General features: G+C 39.4%; 1 protein-coding gene across 1 annotated transcript in view; it reads right to left on the bottom strand.

Moving 5' to 3' along the window:
- Positions 1–301: 301 nt before the first annotated feature.
- The window catches only part of USP14 (ubiquitin specific peptidase 14), a 33,877-nt gene continuing 13,922 nt past the window's right edge, over positions 302–20,256 (bottom strand). The window contains exons 6-16 of the mRNA XM_037892773.2: positions 19,869–19,927; positions 17,737–17,867; positions 17,237–17,317; positions 16,240–16,319; positions 13,699–13,813; positions 9,008–9,073; positions 8,571–8,663; positions 5,428–5,556; positions 3,477–3,537; positions 1,188–1,295; positions 302–1,016 (exon numbers count right to left, since the gene is read on the bottom strand). Of these exons, the coding sequence (XP_037748701.1) occupies positions 865–1,016; positions 1,188–1,295; positions 3,477–3,537; positions 5,428–5,556; positions 8,571–8,663; positions 9,008–9,073; positions 13,699–13,813; positions 16,240–16,319; positions 17,237–17,317; positions 17,737–17,867; positions 19,869–19,927 (1,075 nt within the window). The 3' untranslated portion in view covers positions 302–864. The remainder of the gene's footprint in view (positions 1,017–1,187; positions 1,296–3,476; positions 3,538–5,427; positions 5,557–8,570; positions 8,664–9,007; positions 9,074–13,698; positions 13,814–16,239; positions 16,320–17,236; positions 17,318–17,736; positions 17,868–19,868; positions 19,928–20,256) is intronic.

Below are 20,256 nucleotides of genomic sequence, written 5' to 3'. Positions count from 1 at the left end.
CTCATGGAGTACTTTTCCATAGGACAAGGTAAGAGACATGGCACTAAAACCTATGAAGTGACTAAGCCCAACGGTTACTTTTGGGATATTGCTCTACCAGTTACAGAGCTAGCTTTTAAAAACTAAATTCCTAAAGAACCAATAGCACTTACCTATATGTGCTAACAGTACTGCTAGCTGACAGTGACATGATTCTGTGGTCACTTGTAGTTTAGTTCTGGTTTAAGAGGCAGCGTAAGTGCCTGCGCACAGATGGCACGTCACATTTCAAGATAAAGAAAGATAATTTTAAACAGGATCGTTGTTGTTGATCACCATTTATTTTAAAGACACGAAATGCCAGCAACAGAACATACTGAGTCAGCACGTCAGGCTGGACAAATACTTGATTGTAGCCATGTTTCTGTGGGTTATGGGCAGCAGCACTGAGTTACATAAGGAGACAACAATTTCCCTTCCATGTTCCTGGCAAAACTGTCAGACAAGGCAAAGGATGGACAGCTATTGAACAAGTGGTATAAACCATGCAAGAGTAACAAATGATGTAAGAATAGGTGTGTAATAAATATTTGGTTGAAGTTAGAGGAGAAAGAGGGAGGCTCAGTTTAGTTAATTAAAAAAATTATCCTTAGGTAAAAGCTATTTAAGTGTCCTACTCCCACTGAGTGAGCAGCAGTACAGTCCAGCAATGATTTTTTGTAAGTGTTTGGTACATAGATCAGTTTCAAATAGACTAATTTCCCACTTCATGTCAGGAGAAAGGGCTTGAACAAATTGTCTCCAATGCTAAAGCTCCCAGGATAAAGAAATGATCAGTGATCAACATTTATTTCACACCTAGGCAGGAACCACTAACACTGTAGACTAGTGTTCAGCTTCATCTTCAACTACTTCAACTCTGCGAGGTCCATAAAGTAGAACATAAGCTATATGCCAGTCTCCACCCCCAGATAACCTCAAAATATCTTCAGGTGTAACAATGCTGACTTTGTCATCATCAAACTTAATCCATTCATCTACAAAAAACAAAGATAAAATAAACATGTAAATATAAGAATTGTGTCTAGTATCCTTTAGGAGGAAAGTTTAAACAGAGCCTCAGTACTGACAACACTTTGTTTAAATGAAAAACTTAACTGCACTGGTTAACTTGTACAGTTAGTTAATTGCACTGAAAAGGATATTACCTTGTTTCCTTTTTACCCAAGATACATAATGACCAGAGGAACTAGATCTTCCCTGATGTGTTAACACTGCCTGTAGGTCGTAAAACCCACAGTTATTGGAGCCAATATCTGGAAAAAAAAAAATTGCACCACACTGATTACACAGAGCCCAATGAGTAACATCAATCTGCACGCAGTTTAAGCTTGCCTTGCTAGAATCACCTTTAGACTGCAATATTTACAGCTAAGGATACAAATGTCACAGAGTGCATGGATTCTGTGACTTTCCAGGACCTTTGTGACTTCTGGGGCAGGGCTGGCGGACCAGCCTCAAGCCCCTGCCAGCACTCAGGGACAGGTTGTGGGCTTCTGTGAATTTTTGTTTATTGCCTTCCACCTGTCCCTGACTTTTACTAAAAAAAATTTAACCTTACTTATTGCAGATAATACATTTTTCCATTTAAATAGAACTGTTTTAAGCAACCCAGGTCAGCTTTTTCCTTGTACCAAGAGTTAGATTGTACTGGCCTGGCATTGGTTGTCAAATGTATCAAAACCCAAATGCAGAGTAAAGTACAGCTCTCTACTGCAGGTTACAGAATAGTCAATGTGAAATAGAACATTTCAGGTAAATAAAGATCAGCTGTTTTTGCAGATTTAATAACTGACATCATTCATGCTGTTCAACTTGAAAGGAACCCCAATGACATCACTACCATTCACATGTAGTAATTTATCACCACACTAAATGCATCACTTAAGTCAACTATTTACTAGGGTTATTTCTTTTAGAAAAAGGGGAAATAATTTTGTAATCTGAATTAGGATAGAAGAAATCCTGCTGAGTCCAGTGAGCTACCTTTGAGAGCATGCTGAACTTAAAAGCAGATCTCATTTTACCTGCCAACATTAGTTTTGGAAACAATTCTCTTTTCACATGGTAACTTAGCCCTGGTCTACACTGGGGGGGGAATCTATCTAAGTTACGCAGATTCAGCTACGTGAACAACGTAGCTGAAGTCGATGTACTTAGATCAACTCACTGTGGTGAGTTGACTGCTGCCTGAGCCTCTCGCAGCGCTGGAGTACAGGAGTCAACAGGAGAGCGCTCGGGTCGATTTATTGCACCTAGGCTAGACATGATAAATCAATCCCCGCTGGATCGACCACTGCCCACCGATCCAGCAGGTAGTGAAGACATACCCTTAATATGCTTATTTTGAAGTTCCTGCACCTATTCTTATTGTGAAATTGGAGAGAAAACGGACAAATATTTTCGTATTGCATGGTTATTGCATGAAAGTATGTAGATGACATGTGCCATCGCTCATTGTGTGTGAAGACAGCTTAAAAATCAGCAGCTCAGTACTGAGCTGCTCTCTCTCTCTGTGGTGATTTCTTAGAATCAAATGAAAGCACTGGTACAATGCCTAGTTGTTTTGTTTTGTTTTTTTTAAATGGAACTTAAACAACACTCATTGAGGTTTTACTTTTCAATCTACATCTTAAATACATCTGAAGAGGGGAGAGGTTTTCCTTTGCAGTCTCTATCATTGTAAACACAGAAGTGTGGAAAAACCTGGAGGAACACAGATGGATAGCAGCATCTCAAATGGGAGAAGACAAGCAACTGAACTGGATGAGAGCTCACACCACCCATCTCTTTTGTCCTTCAGCAGTTCTGCACTATGGTCCCTATGGAAGCAATCAGCGCTCATCTGTCCAATGGAACATCATTTGAATGCTCTACCACCAATATACCCACTCCCCGGCTGCCCCGGTCCACTCAGTGTCAAACCACCACCACAATAGAGTGGGAGTTGAACTCACAATGCTACCTGCTGCCTAAGTGGACTTTTCATTACTTGCATCCCAAGCCTGGATTCTACAAGAGAAATGAGTCGAGTCTACTAGTTCAAAACATGGTAATTACAAAATAAGTATTGCCATTTAAATTAAGTTCTGACTTTGGACTTCAACTTTTAACTCCCAGCCAGGAGACTTGGAAAACAACTGTATACCACAATGCAACTGCCTCTCAGTGCACAGCATATGACCTGCTTGTCCTGTGAATGAATATAGGGCTCCTGTGATGAAGTGTCTTAAACAGATAGCAAACATGCCTTGACTTGCCATTAATCTCTCCATTCCATTACACTGCACCAGGGTTTCTGATAACTTTATTTTTCATGACTTTGAAAATGAATTATCTGATGGGGAGATTTCCCCCCCATATACAAGATAATTTTGCCCTTGCTTAATTACGATACAAGTTTTAAAGTGACATTAAACCTCTCAACATTCACTTACCATCAGGAAAGGAAAATGCTTCATATTTAACTTCTTTCTGTGCACCATCACCTTTACTAGACTGGAAAACAATTAATTTTTTTATTATGAATTTTAAAATGCTTTACTATACTGTATCAAAATGTTTGGCCTACATCTTTCAAGAGAGATTGTTTGCCTTGATTTTTTTGGTTGCTTGACATGAAACACCTTAACAGAACCTGATTTCCAAAATATGCTCACTCACATTCTGAAAATGACACCAGTAAGATCTCGAGGTGGGCACCCAAAAATCACCCAACAGGGACAATATAAGCAGCAGAAAATGTGAAAATGGACTGGAGTGCCAACAAGATTCTGCAATAGAAAGTTTTCATCTCTTGCTAGGGTCACTCTGAAAGCAGGGGAGAGGCTAGAAAGGAAAATAAAAAGATGGGAGGCAAACTAAATGCAAATCAATTCTGTTCACAATAAACCCCTCTTCTCCCCCATCTAAAGGGGAAAAAAAATCTTCCTCCTCCAAAGACTGAAATGAAAGCTGATGGGGCATGGGATATGAACAATCCAGCTTTAGCAACAGCTATACAATGGTATAGCTTAATGTACAACTTAACATCTTTTTTAAAGAAGAACCTAAATCAGTGTACCATACAGGATACAACAAAATTGCTTATAGAAATATCCTGTGCTGTAACAAAATCAAAGCACATAAATAAATAACTAGAAGTTTTAAAAACATACTATTGAGCCAATAAGACCACATCTACTCCCGCTCTTCAATTCAATACCAATCACAGCCACTTGGCACCCCTTTAGGATATAGAGCTGAGAGAGCAGCTTCATTCTATTGAGATTTAAATGATCTGCCAGTAAGCAGCAGTATTTGGGCATGTCACCGTTTACATATTTATAGAAAGTACTTGTGCATAGCAAAAAATACTTTGTTCTATATGAATGGTCTCCATCCACCAAAAAAAGATCAACTGCACCATATTTTTGGAACAGTCCGTCTACTGAAATTAAAGCACAAACATATTTGTCTGGTAAGAGTGATTTAACTTACAATTCTTAGAAGTTGATTTTTCAGGGAATTGCAACAAACAAGTTGCTCCCATGTAAGAGCAGGCATCAGCACTTTTTTCCATTCAAACAACTATGCTGACAGCTTTGCTACACTTAGACAATATTGTACATGTATGTATGTATGAGAGACATTTTGCTCAGTTTTTCAATAGGTAATGAGAAAAATGTGTAATATTTAAGGGATTTGTTTTTCTGGACTATCCTTGGATGAAACTTTTACGTTGTGTGAGGTGAATTTTTTTAATCAGATTAGGCATGTATTTTTTTTTTTTTTTTCAAATACTGTTGAATATTCCAATTTTGAGTTTTGAAACACATTTACTCCAGGCTCTTGAAACAAAGCTGAAGTTCTGTAATCTGATCATTATTCCTGGGCACAGCCTTGTTTATATGCAAGTCCTTTTAAGTTAAAGTTGGTATGACTGACATTAAAGCACATTGGTATAACCAGGTCAACATTCTCTTACATAATAAGCAGCTTTCACAGCCCACAAAACTGCAGTTTAAATTGCTTGAATATATCAATTTATGAAATTGAAAAAACCACTTTCATTTATTCAGTAAACCTAAAGCGTCTACTATTCATCTCACCAATTACAATTGTGCATAGAAGCTAAGATGGAGACTTTTCCGTGAACAGTTTGTGGAATTAACCTATCAAATCCAAGAATTTTTTTTTTTTTTTAAGTCATGAAAAAAATTCAAACTATGGCCCATTATGTCAGCATGCAGGTTTGTAAATTACCACTTGATACTATTTTATTATTAGTTTTTATTAGATATTAGTTTTAAGACATGCTGTCCCACTTTCGTTGATTATATGAAACCAAAACATTAATTCAGGATACTACATAAATCAAAATGGCTAAAAAATATTCATGTAACCTACATTCTTTGGCTGCTGATTTATTTTTTTGTCTTCTAGATCCTTGAATTTTGACCGAAATGAAACCATCTTTTCTTGAAGTTCTGATGTACATAACTCGTACACATCCAACATAAGAGGAAATTTGACATCCTAGGAACAAGTTACAAAGAGAGTCAGGCTATTAGCTCAATTTAGAACTCCGTATTAAAGTGTTTTTTCATAGAAAGCCAATCCCCTCTGATCATTTAAATGTACTTAGCCATATTTTTGACACAGCCTTTTCTTGATTTATTCAAAAAGTATAAAATAATTTAAGATGTCCACATAATAGATGTAATAGAAATGCACACAACTGTCCGATTAGCTCTCTGCTGAAAAACTGACTACAAATATTTGTGTATGTCTACATATGGGGTAGAATTGATGTGTGTTTCTGTAACAGGCCAATGCAGTGTAAGCTGCAACAAGCTAAAAACAGTTAATACAAACATTTACATGTTAACAGTCCTTTCTCTATAGACACACTGAATAACGGACATCTCAGAGGGATTCAGTTATTTATATCTGCGCCTACAGTTTAGATTGCCTAATCACTTACTGATACTAATTTATAATATAGTTTTAAATACAATTAATGAATGCTTTCTCAAAGTGTTCATACCTAGGACAGTTCTTTATTTTACTCTTTTACAGTACTACTTGCTGTCATAAGAACGGCCATATTAGGTCAGACCAAAGGTCCATCTAGTCCAGTATCCTGTATTTCTGACAGTGGCCAATGCCAGGTGCCCCAGGGGGAATGAACAGAACAGGCAATCAAGTGATCCATCCCTGCCGCCCATTCCCAGCGAACAGAGGCTAGGGACACCATCCCTGCCCATCCTGGCTTACAGCTATTGATGGACCTATCCTCCATGAATTTATCTAGTTCTTTTTTGAAACCTGTTATAGTCTTGACAGAAGACGTTGTGAAGGCCAAGGAGTTCCAGAAGCTGACTATCCGTTGTGTGAAAAAATACTTGCTTTTGTTTGCTTTAAACCTGCTGCCTATTAATTTCATTTGGTGACCCCTAGTTCTTGTGTCATTTCACCTTTGTAGGAATAGATATTTCTCTGCCAAGATCAATCCATTTTTGAGTGTGAATAGTATGAAAACCATACTCTTCAACCTCTATTCAGCTGCACGGCTGAAAGAATAGGCCATGCTCCCTGAGCTGCATGATGTCAGTCAGCTAATGGGCCTGCTCCACAAAAGGGAGAGCTTTCACTGAGTATTCCTGGAAACCTGTTGCAGGCATCTGATTTGCTGACAGGGACACGAGGCAGTGAAGAGCCAATCCAGGCAGAAAAGGGCCTCTTTTATTCCATCCACTACCACATAATTGGCCCCTGCCATTCTCAGTGCTGTCATGTTTGAAACTCAGTTTCTATCATAATTCTATTTTCACTAAATCTTAGCTTTCCTTTGGGACTGAAACTTTCCATTCTGTGTCTCATATCCATGTTTTTATTTTCATTATTTTAATTTGGCAAATGCTGAATCTCCGATATGAACCTTCGAGAAGGGAGACAGATATTTGTGCAAACAGCTGAATTTCTGAATTAAACACTGCATGTGATGATGTTTATCAGAAATTGTCATTTTGTTGGTTTTAAATACAGGCAAGTAAAATTAAAGTTATGAGGAGTTAAGAACTGGCTTTTGGCATGCTAACTACATTATTTCTACTACGTTTTCAGTTGCATAGTCACTAATGGCATCTAATTGTATTAGACACCACATGCATAGCTATTTTTCAGCTGCTGAGCATAAAAATGTGTACTTGCAGTCTAAACTAAAAAAATGATAGAAACTTAAAACTAGGCATAGAACTTGTCCTGAATTCTTGGATGAATTATTTTGTAAATCTGTGTGTGTGAAATTTTTCTAATTGAAATCTAATTGACTTATGCCCACTATAAAATTTCTGCTGTTTAACTGTGTATTCAAAAGTGGCCCAATGCAGCAGCATTCATCACTATTGTGCAATTTTGTAGTGGCATAGCTAGAGGACAAAAACATGCATAACCACCACAAGTAAACACACCTACAGCCTAGCTACATATATGCTGTGCAAACAAAAAAAATCCATGTATACACCCCACTAACAAGCTACATATAAATTGGCACGTCTGTGCTCTATAGCTATGCACACCTTCACATCTTCCCTCATTGCAGCAATCTCTCTACTCACCCCTAAATTGTCTCACTATCCAAAACAGAGTACTAAATATAGGATCTGTTACATGCAAGCATTCAGATCTTTTCCCACCTCTCACAAAACCAGCCTTTACTTCATGATAGAAGGAAGCGAGACTTTTTTCTTGTGCTGCTTTTCAGCGGGTTTCAGGAAAGGGAGAGTGGGCTGGCTTAGGACTTGTCAAAGCAGTAGAGGATTATAGGTCCCTCCAAATAAGTAAAGCCCCAACAGGGTTCTTATACCTAAAGCTGCCTCTGCCCTCCTGCTCTAATTTCACACACATCCTTCTTCCATTCTATGTGCGCACATTTTCTTGGAGGCCTAGTCATATCATAATGGGCCACACAAGCCTTTATTTTATATATTTTCCACTTTCTTTTTCATTCCTTTTCCTAAAAGCAGGTGGAGAGGCAGGTTCTTCCCTGTCTGACAGTCAGAAAGTAATCTAAGCATCCCTGCTGCCTGAACACTACAAATGAAGCAGTCAGTCAAAGATAAGAGGCCCACTAAGTTTGGAAGTTCTCCCCTCAGAGTGTTGATTGGGGAGTAAGCTGAAAGTAAGAGCCCTCACCCCAGACAGGATAGTCACAAAGTGGCAAATGTGACATCCTCCTCTGAACTAATGGCGAAAGACAGGGTAAAAAATGCTTAATAGCATCAGGGCAATTTAACTTCAGTCCCTTGCAGAAAAAACAACATTTAATTTGACAATGTAGTTTCTCTGACAGTTTCAATATATTTCTTTATTCAAAAATACTGTATGCTTTTGGAATTATGTTCTGTCTATATAAGGAGTAATTTGAGAGCAAATACACTTCAACAGAATAGTATCTGCAAGTGTTAACGAACTAGAATAAAATTCTGATCTCCAAGTGTATAAAAACTCTAAACTTCAGTATAATGTTGATGAAGATTGCTACTGACCTTAAGAACTTTGGCATTCACTGATTCCTTCTCTTTGTAAAAAAATCGAACCATCTGAATAGTCAGGTAGGCAGGCAAACGACTAATCTTGGACTAAATAAGAAAATATTTAGAGGGATCCATTATACTTCAGATTTTCACAGAGAATTTAGACATTTAGCATTTTTGTCTTAGATTGTAGGCTCTTCTTGGAGGGACTTGGGTCTTCCTATGTCTTTGTGCAACACCTAGCACAAAAGTGCTACATCTTGATTGGAGCCTCTGGATTAAATAAAGTAATAAATTGCTCAGATTTTTACACTTCTTGGTTCTGGAAATCTGCAAAGGTTCAACACATTCTGTTCCAACAGCAACTTAGTGTTTTGAGCCAAAAAATTCTTGTCAACATGATGAAGTTAATAAGATTACAAGAATAGTGATGACTGATTACTACTCACAGATTTGATGTACAGAGCATTTCTTTGCAATGTTGGAGAAAGTTTTGTGATTTCCTCTTGAAGACGCTGTGAAAGAAATTAGTGATAATATTAGCACTGAACTAATAATGCACACCTATACAACATAAAAACCAAAGCAGTTGTATGGAACATATACAATCTTAACCCTAGTCCTTATTCCACCAAGCATACTCTTCTACCTGGTTGCTACAGCTTGAAATTTTAGAAGAGCTCAGAATATGAGAATGCTCTGCACAAGGACCATGTTTTTCTTCAGTGCCATAAACATTTGTGATGCTTAACTTAAAGATACCATACAATTATCTCCATCATCAAGCTTTTTCCCCCATTAGAAAATTACATGCTATAAACTAGTTGTGCAGTGAAAGACTTTAGATATAAGCAATTAAAATATTTACAGTATTACTATTATATCAGTGTAATTAACAAAAGAGTATAACCCTGAACTGAGTAACAGACTTACCTTAGAACACTGTTTGAATTATTTAGAAACACATTAGTAGAAAACAAATGTAAAATCCAAACAAAACCAAGTAACATGAAAACCAAAGACTAATTAGGGGGAGCTGATAAAACATTCAGATTAACCACCTGGTATGCATCTAGGTTCTTAAAGGTTTAGGAACCATGATTATTAAAAGAAATGTGATTAAGTATATCTTTGTATAAAAGTTTAACACCACTTAAAAATATGATCAAGAAAATATATCACCAAAGCTAAGCTATTACTAATAGTAAACTACAGAATAAAGCAATATTAACTATTAAATCAATACATTAGTCTCAATATTGGACTGGGGTTAAAATCATGTAGTTAAATAATCAAATATCAAAAAAACAGTCAATACTTACACATTTTACAGAGGATTCTAAGGAGATTGCTGGTTGTTTGGTAAAATTGATTAGTTGGGATTTGTAACCAAAGTCAATTAGATTTATAACTTGGAGCTGATTAATACTGAAACCAAAACCATCTAATGTCTAGAGCACAACCTCAGAGCTAATTATAAAGCTACCTTCTTAGATCTAACTTTTCTTTCCACCACCCCCATCAGAGTTATCTTCAAGGGAGTCTGTTAATGTGTATTATAAACACAAGTTTCACCACTCTTATTTACCAGAAATTACAGATGGAAATTTCAAGCCTTTCAGGATTTTTAAACACACTTTAGTGAATAGTTTTATTTGCAAGTATTTAGAGCTCCTTCTGGTGCCTTCTTCATGCGGACTTTACGCATGCACACTGCCACACCCTAAAAACAAAAAAGGCTAAAACAGACTGGGATGTCTCCAGACAATAAAAACAAAAGAAACAAAAAAGAAAAATATGATACTTAAGGTAATGGTTTTTTTTGCAAATTCTTCAGTTCAGTCTTCTGGCTCTCAGAGCAGGAGCTGGAATTGCAGTTCAGAAGCCAGACAGCGATGTTCTGCTGGCACAGCATTTCTTGCTCATGGACCTCCTTCATGTGCAGACTAAGACTAGTAAAAGGCTAGATTGGCCCGGTTGTTGATGTCATGACTTTCTCTTCCCAAGTTTACAAGTTTGGGGAATTCTGGAAGGTCAGTCTTCCCTCAGGTGGCTTGTCCCAAAAAGAGAAGATTCTCAGCCTTACCCTTGATTTTTCTAGTTGGAGAAATTTACTTACTCTACTTCTATTTAGATGAAACCCATGTAATTTTTTAAAAATTTATAGAATCATAGAATATCAGGGTTGGAAGGGACCTCAGGAGGTCATCTAGTCCAACCCCCTGCTCAAAGCAGGACCAATCCCCAACTAAATCATCCCAGCCAGGGCTCTGTCAAGCCTGACCTTAAAAACCTCTAAGGAAGGAGATTCTACCACCTCCCTAGGTAACGCATTCCAGTGTTTCACCACCCTCCTAGTGAAAAAGTTTTTCCTAATATCCAACCTAAACCTCCCCCACTGCAACTTGAGACCATTACTCCTTGTCCTGTCCTCTTCTACCACTGAGAAGAGTCTAGAACCATCCTCTTTGGAACCACCTCTCAAGTAGCTGAAAGCAAATCCCCCCTCATTCTTCTCTTCTGCAGACTAAACAATCCCAGTTCCCTCAGCCTCTCCTCATAAGTCATGTGTTCCAGACCCCTAATCATTTTTGTTGCCCTTCGCTGGACTCTCTCCAATTTATCCACATCCTTCTTGTAGTGCGGGGCCCAAAACTGGACACAGTACTCCAGGTGAGGCCTCACCAATGTCGAATAGAGGGGAACGATCACGTCCCTCGATCTGCTGGCTATGCCCCTACTTATACATCCCAAAATGCCATTGGCCTTCTTGGCAACAAGGGCACACTGTTGACTCATATCCAGCTTCTCGTCCACTGTCACCCCAGGTCCTTTTCCGCAGAACTGCTGCCTAGCCATTCGGTCCCTAGTCTGTAGCGGTACATTGGGTTCTTCCGTCCTAAGTGCAGGACCCTGCACTTATCCTTGTTGAACCTCATCAGATTTCTTTTGGCCCAATCCTCCAATTTGTCTAGGTCCCTCTGTATCCTATCCCTGCCCTCCAGCGTATCTACCACTCCTCCTAGTTTAGTATCATCCGCAAATTTGCTGAGAGTGCAATCCACACCATCCTCCAGATCATTTATGAAGATATTGAACAAAACCGGCCCCAGGACCGACCCTTGGGGCACTCCACTTGATACCGGCTGCCAACTAGACATGGAGCCATTGATCACTACCCGTTGAGCCCGACAATCTAGCCAACTTTCTACCCACCTTATAGTGCATTCATCCAGCCCATACTACTTTAACCTGCTGACAAGAATACTGTGGGAGACCATGTCAAAAGCTTTGCTAAAGTCAAGAACAATACATCCACTGCTTTCCCTTCATCCACAGAACCAGTAATCTCATCATAGAAAGCGATTAAATTAGTAAGGCATGACCTTCCCTTGGTGAATCCATGCTGACTGTTCCTGATCACTTTCCTCTCGTGTAAGTGCTTCAGGATTGATTCCTTGAGGACCTGCTCCATGATTTTTCCGGGGACTGAGATGAGACTGACTTATCTAAGGTTTCTCACCCCATATACACTATTTCTCTCACAAACAACAGTGAACTCTTGTGGAAATAATTTATAAAATGTAAACAACTCTTAAAGTACTATTATTTTACACAAATACCACACCTAGTGGTAATCTACGCCATGCATATATCATCGCATGTTAGGCTCAAATTCACAGGAAAGCCCCGCAATTTTTGCAGGAGTTTAATAACTCACTTTTAAATGTTCTTCTACTTTATGCTGCTGTAAATTTGTTTGCCTCAGAATTTATTGCTGACAGTACACTAACTGTTGTAGCAGTTGCCACTGGATGAGTGAAGTGGAAGAAAAAAATCTTATAGTTTGGCTGCTGAGGAAGCAGGGAGAGTTAACAGATACTCCTTCCTCTCCCTTCCTTCTAGATTTCTCAGCTTAGCATTCCCCTACACCATCTGTGTAGAAAGTTCTCAGATTTGGCATTCTGCTTGCTCTGCCCATCAGTATGCTTCTGCTCCTGCTTGGTATGACAGCTTTTTCACCAACAGCCAAACCAGCATCTTTCTGTAGATGGTGGCAAATTCAACAATGGCTGACTTGATAAACATATCCGCAATTACGAATGGTGCTACCTACATGTTTCTCTCAGTAGTACAAAGTACTTGGCCTTATTCCTGAAAAGACATGCTCCAAGCGTTTAGGTCATTTGTTTTTTTGTCTCAGTTCAAAGGAGAATATTTATCCAAACCCTATGATAGTTTGGATAAATTCAGCATGATTAAGGCTACAATTTAATCATGGGTATTTTTAGTAAAAGTCATGGACAGGTCCCGGACAAGAAACAAAAAATCACAGCCAGTGACCTCTCCGTGACTTATACCATAAATACCCCTGACTGAATCCGGGGTGGGGGGACCCCAGGTGGCCTGCTGCTGCTGCTCCTGTCTTTGCTGGTTGGGGGTGGCGGGGAAACCCCAGGGGGCCCGCGACCACTCAGGTTGCTGCTGGGGGGAGGGGGAAAGCCCCAGGGGGCCTGCTGCCACTAGGATTGCTGACAGGGGGCACGGAGAACCCCCTGGGGGCCAGCAGCAGAGCCCCAGGGCCAGCGGCTGCCCTGGCCACTGAACCAGCCGTCTTGGTTGCTGCACAGGCAGCCCCCAGGGCCAGCTGCCCAGGGCCACCAGAGCAACACCAGTGCGGCTGACCTTGGGGCCACCCTAGCAGCTAGCTGCAGAGTCACTCCAGCAGCGGCCGGTGTTGCTGCCTCCAGGGCCGCCTGAGTAACTGGCCCCAGGGGCAGCCCTGGGGTCAGCCACAGTAGTCACTTCAGAAGTCATGGAGGTCACAGAATCCGTGACTTCCATGACCTCTGTGACAGACACAGAGCCCTAAGCATGATCAATAGATTTACCTGAAGAAAGCTGGAATTAGAAATCAATCTCTGGCTGCACTATGTCAGGTTCCAGCTAGTGCTCCCGTTTTTTTGGTTAATATGCAATTCATCTCCCCTTTTCCTCTTGCCATATTCTACTCAAAAAGGTCAGCTACCTTTTACAGTTGGGAAGTGAAGCTTGCTGTCAAATATTGCCTCTGATAGCCAAGGGCACTGATATAGGTAATTTAGAATGTAAATCAAACAAGACATTTAATACTACTCACCAATTTAAGTCCTGTAAAAAGATATTTGACTTCTTGATTAATAAAGCAGCTAAGTTGAAGCTGATTCTCTTTTCCTTTAGTTACTTCCTCCTCTTCTGCTTCTGTACATTTCATGCTTCATGCAATTAAGGAAAACCATCACACCCTAAGAGCTGAACTATTGCTCTATTTACACAAGTAGGATCAATGGAATACTAAATCAGTTAATACAATCTGAAACTCCTGATTAGGCAGCATTTTTATTCGTCCCTTTAAAAGGCTTAATTTTTACATAAATGTGGTTTTAATATCAGAAAGAAACTACTAAGATTTGGAACACTGAAAAGCCCTTCTGTTAAATAAATCCCCACCTACTCTTCTCTGCTTTAACTAGGCTAATGGCTAGAGTGTTAGTCCATGGAAACATCAACAGCTCACAATACACGTTTTGTTGACACTTAGCCTTGCAAAGGCCATTTTACTGCTCTATTTAGTTTGCCAGTATCAAATCCTGGGATCAGCTTCAGTATTACACTCCACGAACAGTGGCTGAGGGGAGTAGAGACAACTGCCTTAAGTTCTTCTACATCTATCTCCCAGGCTCCCCCCACTTCTTTAGACCACTGAACAGCCTTCTCTTTGAAAACTGATAGGTATTTTATCATGGTTAAGGTTAAGATTTTATCATGGATATTTTTACTGAAAGTCGCAGACAAACAAAAGTTCACAGGAGTCTGTGACTTTACTAAAAATAACTGGGGGGGCAAGGCTAGGGAAGGAAAAGGAATGATGGCTGGAGCCCCATTTGGAGGAGAGAGGGGAAATGACAGAACAAGTCCCACTGCCATGGGTGGGGAGGGGGCACATCTTTGGCTTCAGCACCAGACACAGTTTGTGGGGGGGAGGAGGGAGGAGAGTGGGAAGTAGAGAGCGCACAGCCATGGTTCCGGCCCAGAGGCTGCAGAGCAGGGGCACATGGCCTTGGCTGCAGTCACTGGGCACAGCCCCAAGGAGGGGCACATGGCCCTGGCCGCAGCCATTATTTTGGGGGGCCGGAAGGGGAGGAGGGAGAAGAGCAGTAATCGTGGCTGCAACGCCAGCCGAAGCTTCAGAGGGGGCACACAGTCCCAACAGCAGCCATGGGGGGGAGGAGGGGTGTACACAGTCCCGCCTTCAGCCGCTGACAGCTGAAGGTCAGGGACATCCGATAAAGTCACTGAATCAGTGACTGCCGTGACTAAATCATATCCTTAATGATGGTACACATCCCCTTCCATACCTTCTCCCTTTCTATCTCAACTGCCTTTCTTTCTTCCCTAATTCTATAACTAGTCTCCCCATCACTTCCTCTTCTGTAGTTTTATCCATCCCCTCCTTTCACTGTTCTTCCTATCAGGTGACCTAGTTGATAGTGAACCACTTATGTCCAGGCTTTCCTCATTTGCAGTTCCTTTCACCATGCACCTCCTAGTCTCCCTATCAGCTAATTTTTCCCTTTCCTACACCTTCATCTCTGTTCCACATACCCTTCCATTACTACGTTCTCCCCATTCTCCAAGCTACACCCCAAACTTTCTGTGGACTCATTTCATCATGCCACTGACCTAAGTATCTATTCTCTTACCATACTGATTCTGTTCCTCCACCCACAGTTTATGGGCTCAGAAACTGAAATGAGGTCCATGGTATGAAAGCAGAAAAGCATGGCCCTCTTGCTCCAAAAAGATCTAACGCCTGACTCTGCATCAAGAAAGTTGTATAAGATTACTACCCTGATCTAAACAGATATTTCCCTCTCAACATCTTAGAAAAGCAAAAAATTAAAAACTGCCTCAGGTCCTTCCCCATATGTCCAGGGGAAAGAAAAAAAAAAAAAAAATACTCCACAGGCCCAAATATGGCATGCACTCAGTTTCATTATGGGTAGGTGATCAAGAATAGTACACTATGCCTGAAATGCCACTTCCATGGAGCATGTCAATCTTGATCCACCTCCCAAAACAAATTATTTTTCTATAAAAAACCCTACTCTTTGAAAATCGTATGATGAATCCACTTCCTAGTCACCTGATGGTGTGAGATTTATTTGTTATATATTTATTGCATTTGACGAAATTCCTCAGGAAAGGGATAGCAATGTACAAAACGTGGAGTAGACTAAGAACATCAGCAACCCTCAAATTAGCAATTAAATGCGTGGCCATCTAGTCCCTTTTGTATTACGATATCATTGGTATCCATGTAAAAGTAGACTGTCAGCATTTCCTGAGGCAAAGAATTTCAAATGCTATTAGTTTCTAGAGAAGAAGCATTGTATATTTAAGTTTTGTTTTTAAAAAAGTTTCCAAAGGTACCATTTTTCCCATTACTGCTTATTCTAATTTTTGTGATGTGCTTTTATGTACTTCTACAATACAGATGTATCTTTTCCCCAAGTATCTTCTCTCTAGCCTCTTCTGGGTTAAGTTTTTCATTTTTGTTATCCCTTGTGTGTGAAATCCCCTCCCCACTATGAGTTACTAAATCACTACTGCTCTTTAGACCTTAAAATCCTTAGGATACGTTGTTTCAAATTCAATGCTGAAGAACTGATCAACTAAACTCTTCTTTTTAGAAGCTGCTGCTGAAGCTCCAGAGTCAGTCTGCAAAACAGGTTTTCTTATTATAATTTTAAATAGCAAACAAAAACACCATCTCTTCCATGCAGACAATTAAGTACTTTTAAAAGATAGTTCATGAATGCCTATTCATTCAAAAAGAACACATACCTATGGTTACATAAGAAAACTAGGTATGTTGAAATTTCATCTGCTTAGTCTCCCTATCAGAGTGAAAAAGATTTAGACTAGACACCAACATTAGCATTTAATTACTGTGAAAGCAGTCTCTTTAGACCATAATACTGGCAAGAAACAGCAAATGTCTATTAAAAACAGCACCACTTTATTTTTCACTGAAAGGTAGAGTTCTCTATAATACTTTTTAAACTATAAACAAAACTGTTTTATCACAGATCTTTGTAAACCAAGACACTCAACAAAGTATTTTTTTTAAAGCTACACTTGTGGGGAAGTTTCACCCTTACCCTGGAGGAAATAAAGTTCTCAGTGAATTAACTAAGCTAATCCTGTTTGCTGCAGCATTCCTGCTGACATCCTTCTCTGAATCCCAAAGCACGATAATGCTTTTCAGAAACAGCCAACATCATATAAAATTAATAGAATGTTAGGGCGACTGGACTCACATAAGCACGGATCTTGTGGTCTTCCACACTGGCTTATGTAGGGCCAACATGGAGACTCCTTCCATAGCACAGGCACCCCAATGTGCGATTTAAGTGGCATGGAGGGCCTTGCACTGGCTCTCAACATCATGAGGCAATTTCATTTATTAGACTATAAATATAACCGAGGGAGAACTTGGTAGTGCTCCAACCTAATGAAATTTGTTCAACTATTTATTGATGTACCCACCCAATAAGAATATAAGTCATGAATACTGTATTATTAGCCTCATCTATAGTCAGAATCATAGAATAATACAAGATGATGTCTATTACCTCCATAAGAGCATCACCTTCTATCCCTTCCAGCTTTTGCTGTAGTACCCTCATCATTTGTACCCAGCATTCATTGGCATCCTATGAAAAAACAGAATATTGAAATTTGACTAGATACCAGTAATTGGCATTTATGATTTTAGGTATGTACTCTTATGAAACGACTATCAATCCCCTGATAACAACATGAAATTTGTAATCTGACAATTCATTAACTATGAACTTATTGCCATCCCAAAAATACACATTTTGCTGAGCTGGTGTTTGACTCTTCATGCAACTATTTTTCTACACCCTACAAAAAAAATCTAGCTTTTGGGATACAAAAGGCCACAGAATAATATTTGGACTTCAATAGCTATAAGTAGTAATTTTCTGTTGAGTTAATGTTTTGCAACTGTATTCTATGACAGAATAAGTTATTTGATAAATACATCTTTTCCAGAAATGTATTCCTTGGACACTGTATAATATATTGGAAGTTAAGTGAAAGTCTTTACCTGTTGGAGATATTGGCCTTGATCACCTTTCTCTGCAAATTGTGGGAAGGCCATGTGTAAAAACTGCAGGAGAATGATGGGTGGGATGCTGGAGGACGTTTTATCCATGGAATCAAACAAATCTCTAAGAGCTTAAAAATAAAGCAAGTGAGTTTTGAAAATAAAAAAATTAAATGAAAAAAAAATCCATTTAAAAATACTACAGCAAACTAGTAGTTAAAATGAACAGCAAGAAGGCAATATCCAAAGGGAACACTTATTTAACAGTGTCAAATTAGAACTTTTCACCAAAGGGCCCAGTTGTTTCACAGTAGGTACAACAGATGCAAAATGTGCCTGCAAACATGATTACGCAGGCATAGCAAATGACCCAGATATGAAAGATAGGCACATAGTGCCTTGCCCTTTGATGCCACTTGAAGCTGGCTCCTCACTAACAGTCCACAAATAGAAATGTCATTCACCAAAAACTATTTAACACACTCCTGAAGCACAGTGTCTTTGTAACATGTCTATACCTAAAAACAAAGGTGTTCAGGTTAAGATCCACTTTCTATAACTGAAAGCCACAGTGACTTAAGTGTCACTTATTGCTGATAGGAACAAATCTAAACTTGATTTTTCCACACTTAAAATTCTTCAGAGAATACTTAAACTTCGCACCCAGGAAAAGCAAGACAATGTACACTAGTGCAGAAAGTTCAAAGCTATTTGCAGTGTAGTGGATGATGCTGATTAAGAATATGTTGAGTGGCAACATACACACACACACCCCCCCTTTCCCCCCATTCCTAGCTGCATATATGAATCTTATTTCTACAAATGTATCCATTATACAGAACTTCAAGTTTCCAAACGCTTTACAGACACTGACTGCTGCTCACAACAGCCTGTGATGTAGGCTTTACAGGTAAGGAGACTGAGGCATGAAGCTTTTATACGAATGGATATAGCTAATGTTATTTTATAACAAAAAGAACTAAGTTTTATGGCCAGTTTCTTCCTGTCCCTGTGATCCAACATCTCAAACACTGACTCCAAGAGGCATTATCTCAATATGACACAGGCATTAAAAAATGCGTGTGTGTCATGCAGGAGCTCCTGACCAGCCCAGCACCAACGAGTTAACTAAGGATTTACTTATCAATGTATTAGGCTCCTCAGAAGCAACGATGTCACCTCAAAAGAAAATAATAAGGGACACAAAGTAGAGGCAGTGAGAGGGGAAGGGGCAGGCATGGTTGTATAGAGTAACCATTGAACTTACCACCCCAAAATTCGATCAGCAGGCATACCCACAAACTGGACCTTTCCTTCTTATTTTGTTTTGTTTTTCCTTAAATGGACTGGTAGAAATCCCAGTGTGCTGGCCCAGCATCTTAGTGGGGCAATGAAATAGAGTAAAAAAAGAAAACAAAGTGGACAAGTAGTACCCTTGTTCAAATGTAAAGGGTCTAACTAGAGTTCTAGTTAGAGCTCAGAGATACTGGGCCTTTGTGAGCTCCTGCTACCCGGACCACCATCACCACCACCAAAATAAAATGTTACTTTCCCTTTGGAGATTAAATATATGACACTATTATGAAGTTTAGGGTAAGGATTATGGCATATTGAGGATAGCAGTCAATATTACTCCAGTGATGTTGCAAGACCAATAACATCTATTGAATGTAGTGTCACTGGCATGGTGAGTTCCAGAAGTACAGTTATAACCTACTATTAAGTGAAAAACAAGAACTTTCCACTCAAATGTTTACATGGGAAGCGTTCACCTCAAATGATGGAGAGGAGTGCTTTACAAAGTCCCAATTACTTTAAACCACACTTAAGAAATAAGGGCTAATGCTTTACATTTAAGGCTAGATTGTGCCTAGTTTCAAGTGGGTAACCCACACTACTCCCAATATACCTTTGTTGGAGTAAGTTTTGGAAGGTGCAGAAAAGTATGCTAGATTAGTCTAGTCCTTAGAAGTACATTAGGTGGTAAAGGTTAAAATGAACCCCTCAGTGCTCTGGAGTTCCCAAGGCATAAACTCCAAAGAAAAACACACATTAAAGACTTGCAATAACAATCCTGGACTCCAGCTGGTTACATAATAGCAAAAACACTCTGTTCTAATCCAAATACCGACCTGCAGTAATATACTGAGCAGAGGCCATTTCTCCTGAAGCTCTCAAGGCACCAGCATACCTAAAGAGATTCAGATAATTTGCATGCAATTAAAATAAATCATATAAAATAAATTTTTAAGAACAAAACACCAGGTTTTTAATTCACAGAAGAGGGGAGTGGATAAAATGGTCAGACAGACATTTAAAAACATTCTGAAAAAGGGTTCTGGGTAGATTCACTGAACTTGATGTAATCCAAGTATTTACCGCCTGGCAGCATACATCCTCTAGTGCTTTGACACCCACCCCAAACCATCATTTCTACTATAATCATGCTGAAGCAAAGGAAAGGCTGGCATCCCTCAAATCACTTTTGCTTAAGAGTAAATGAAAAAAAAAATCTTATTA

Source organism: Chelonia mydas, chromosome 2, assembly GCF_015237465.2.
Source record: "Chelonia mydas isolate rCheMyd1 chromosome 2, rCheMyd1.pri.v2, whole genome shotgun sequence".
NCBI classification, from domain to species: Eukaryota; Metazoa; Chordata; order Testudines; family Cheloniidae; genus Chelonia; species Chelonia mydas.
This window is presented reverse-complemented; position numbering and strand designations above follow the sequence as displayed.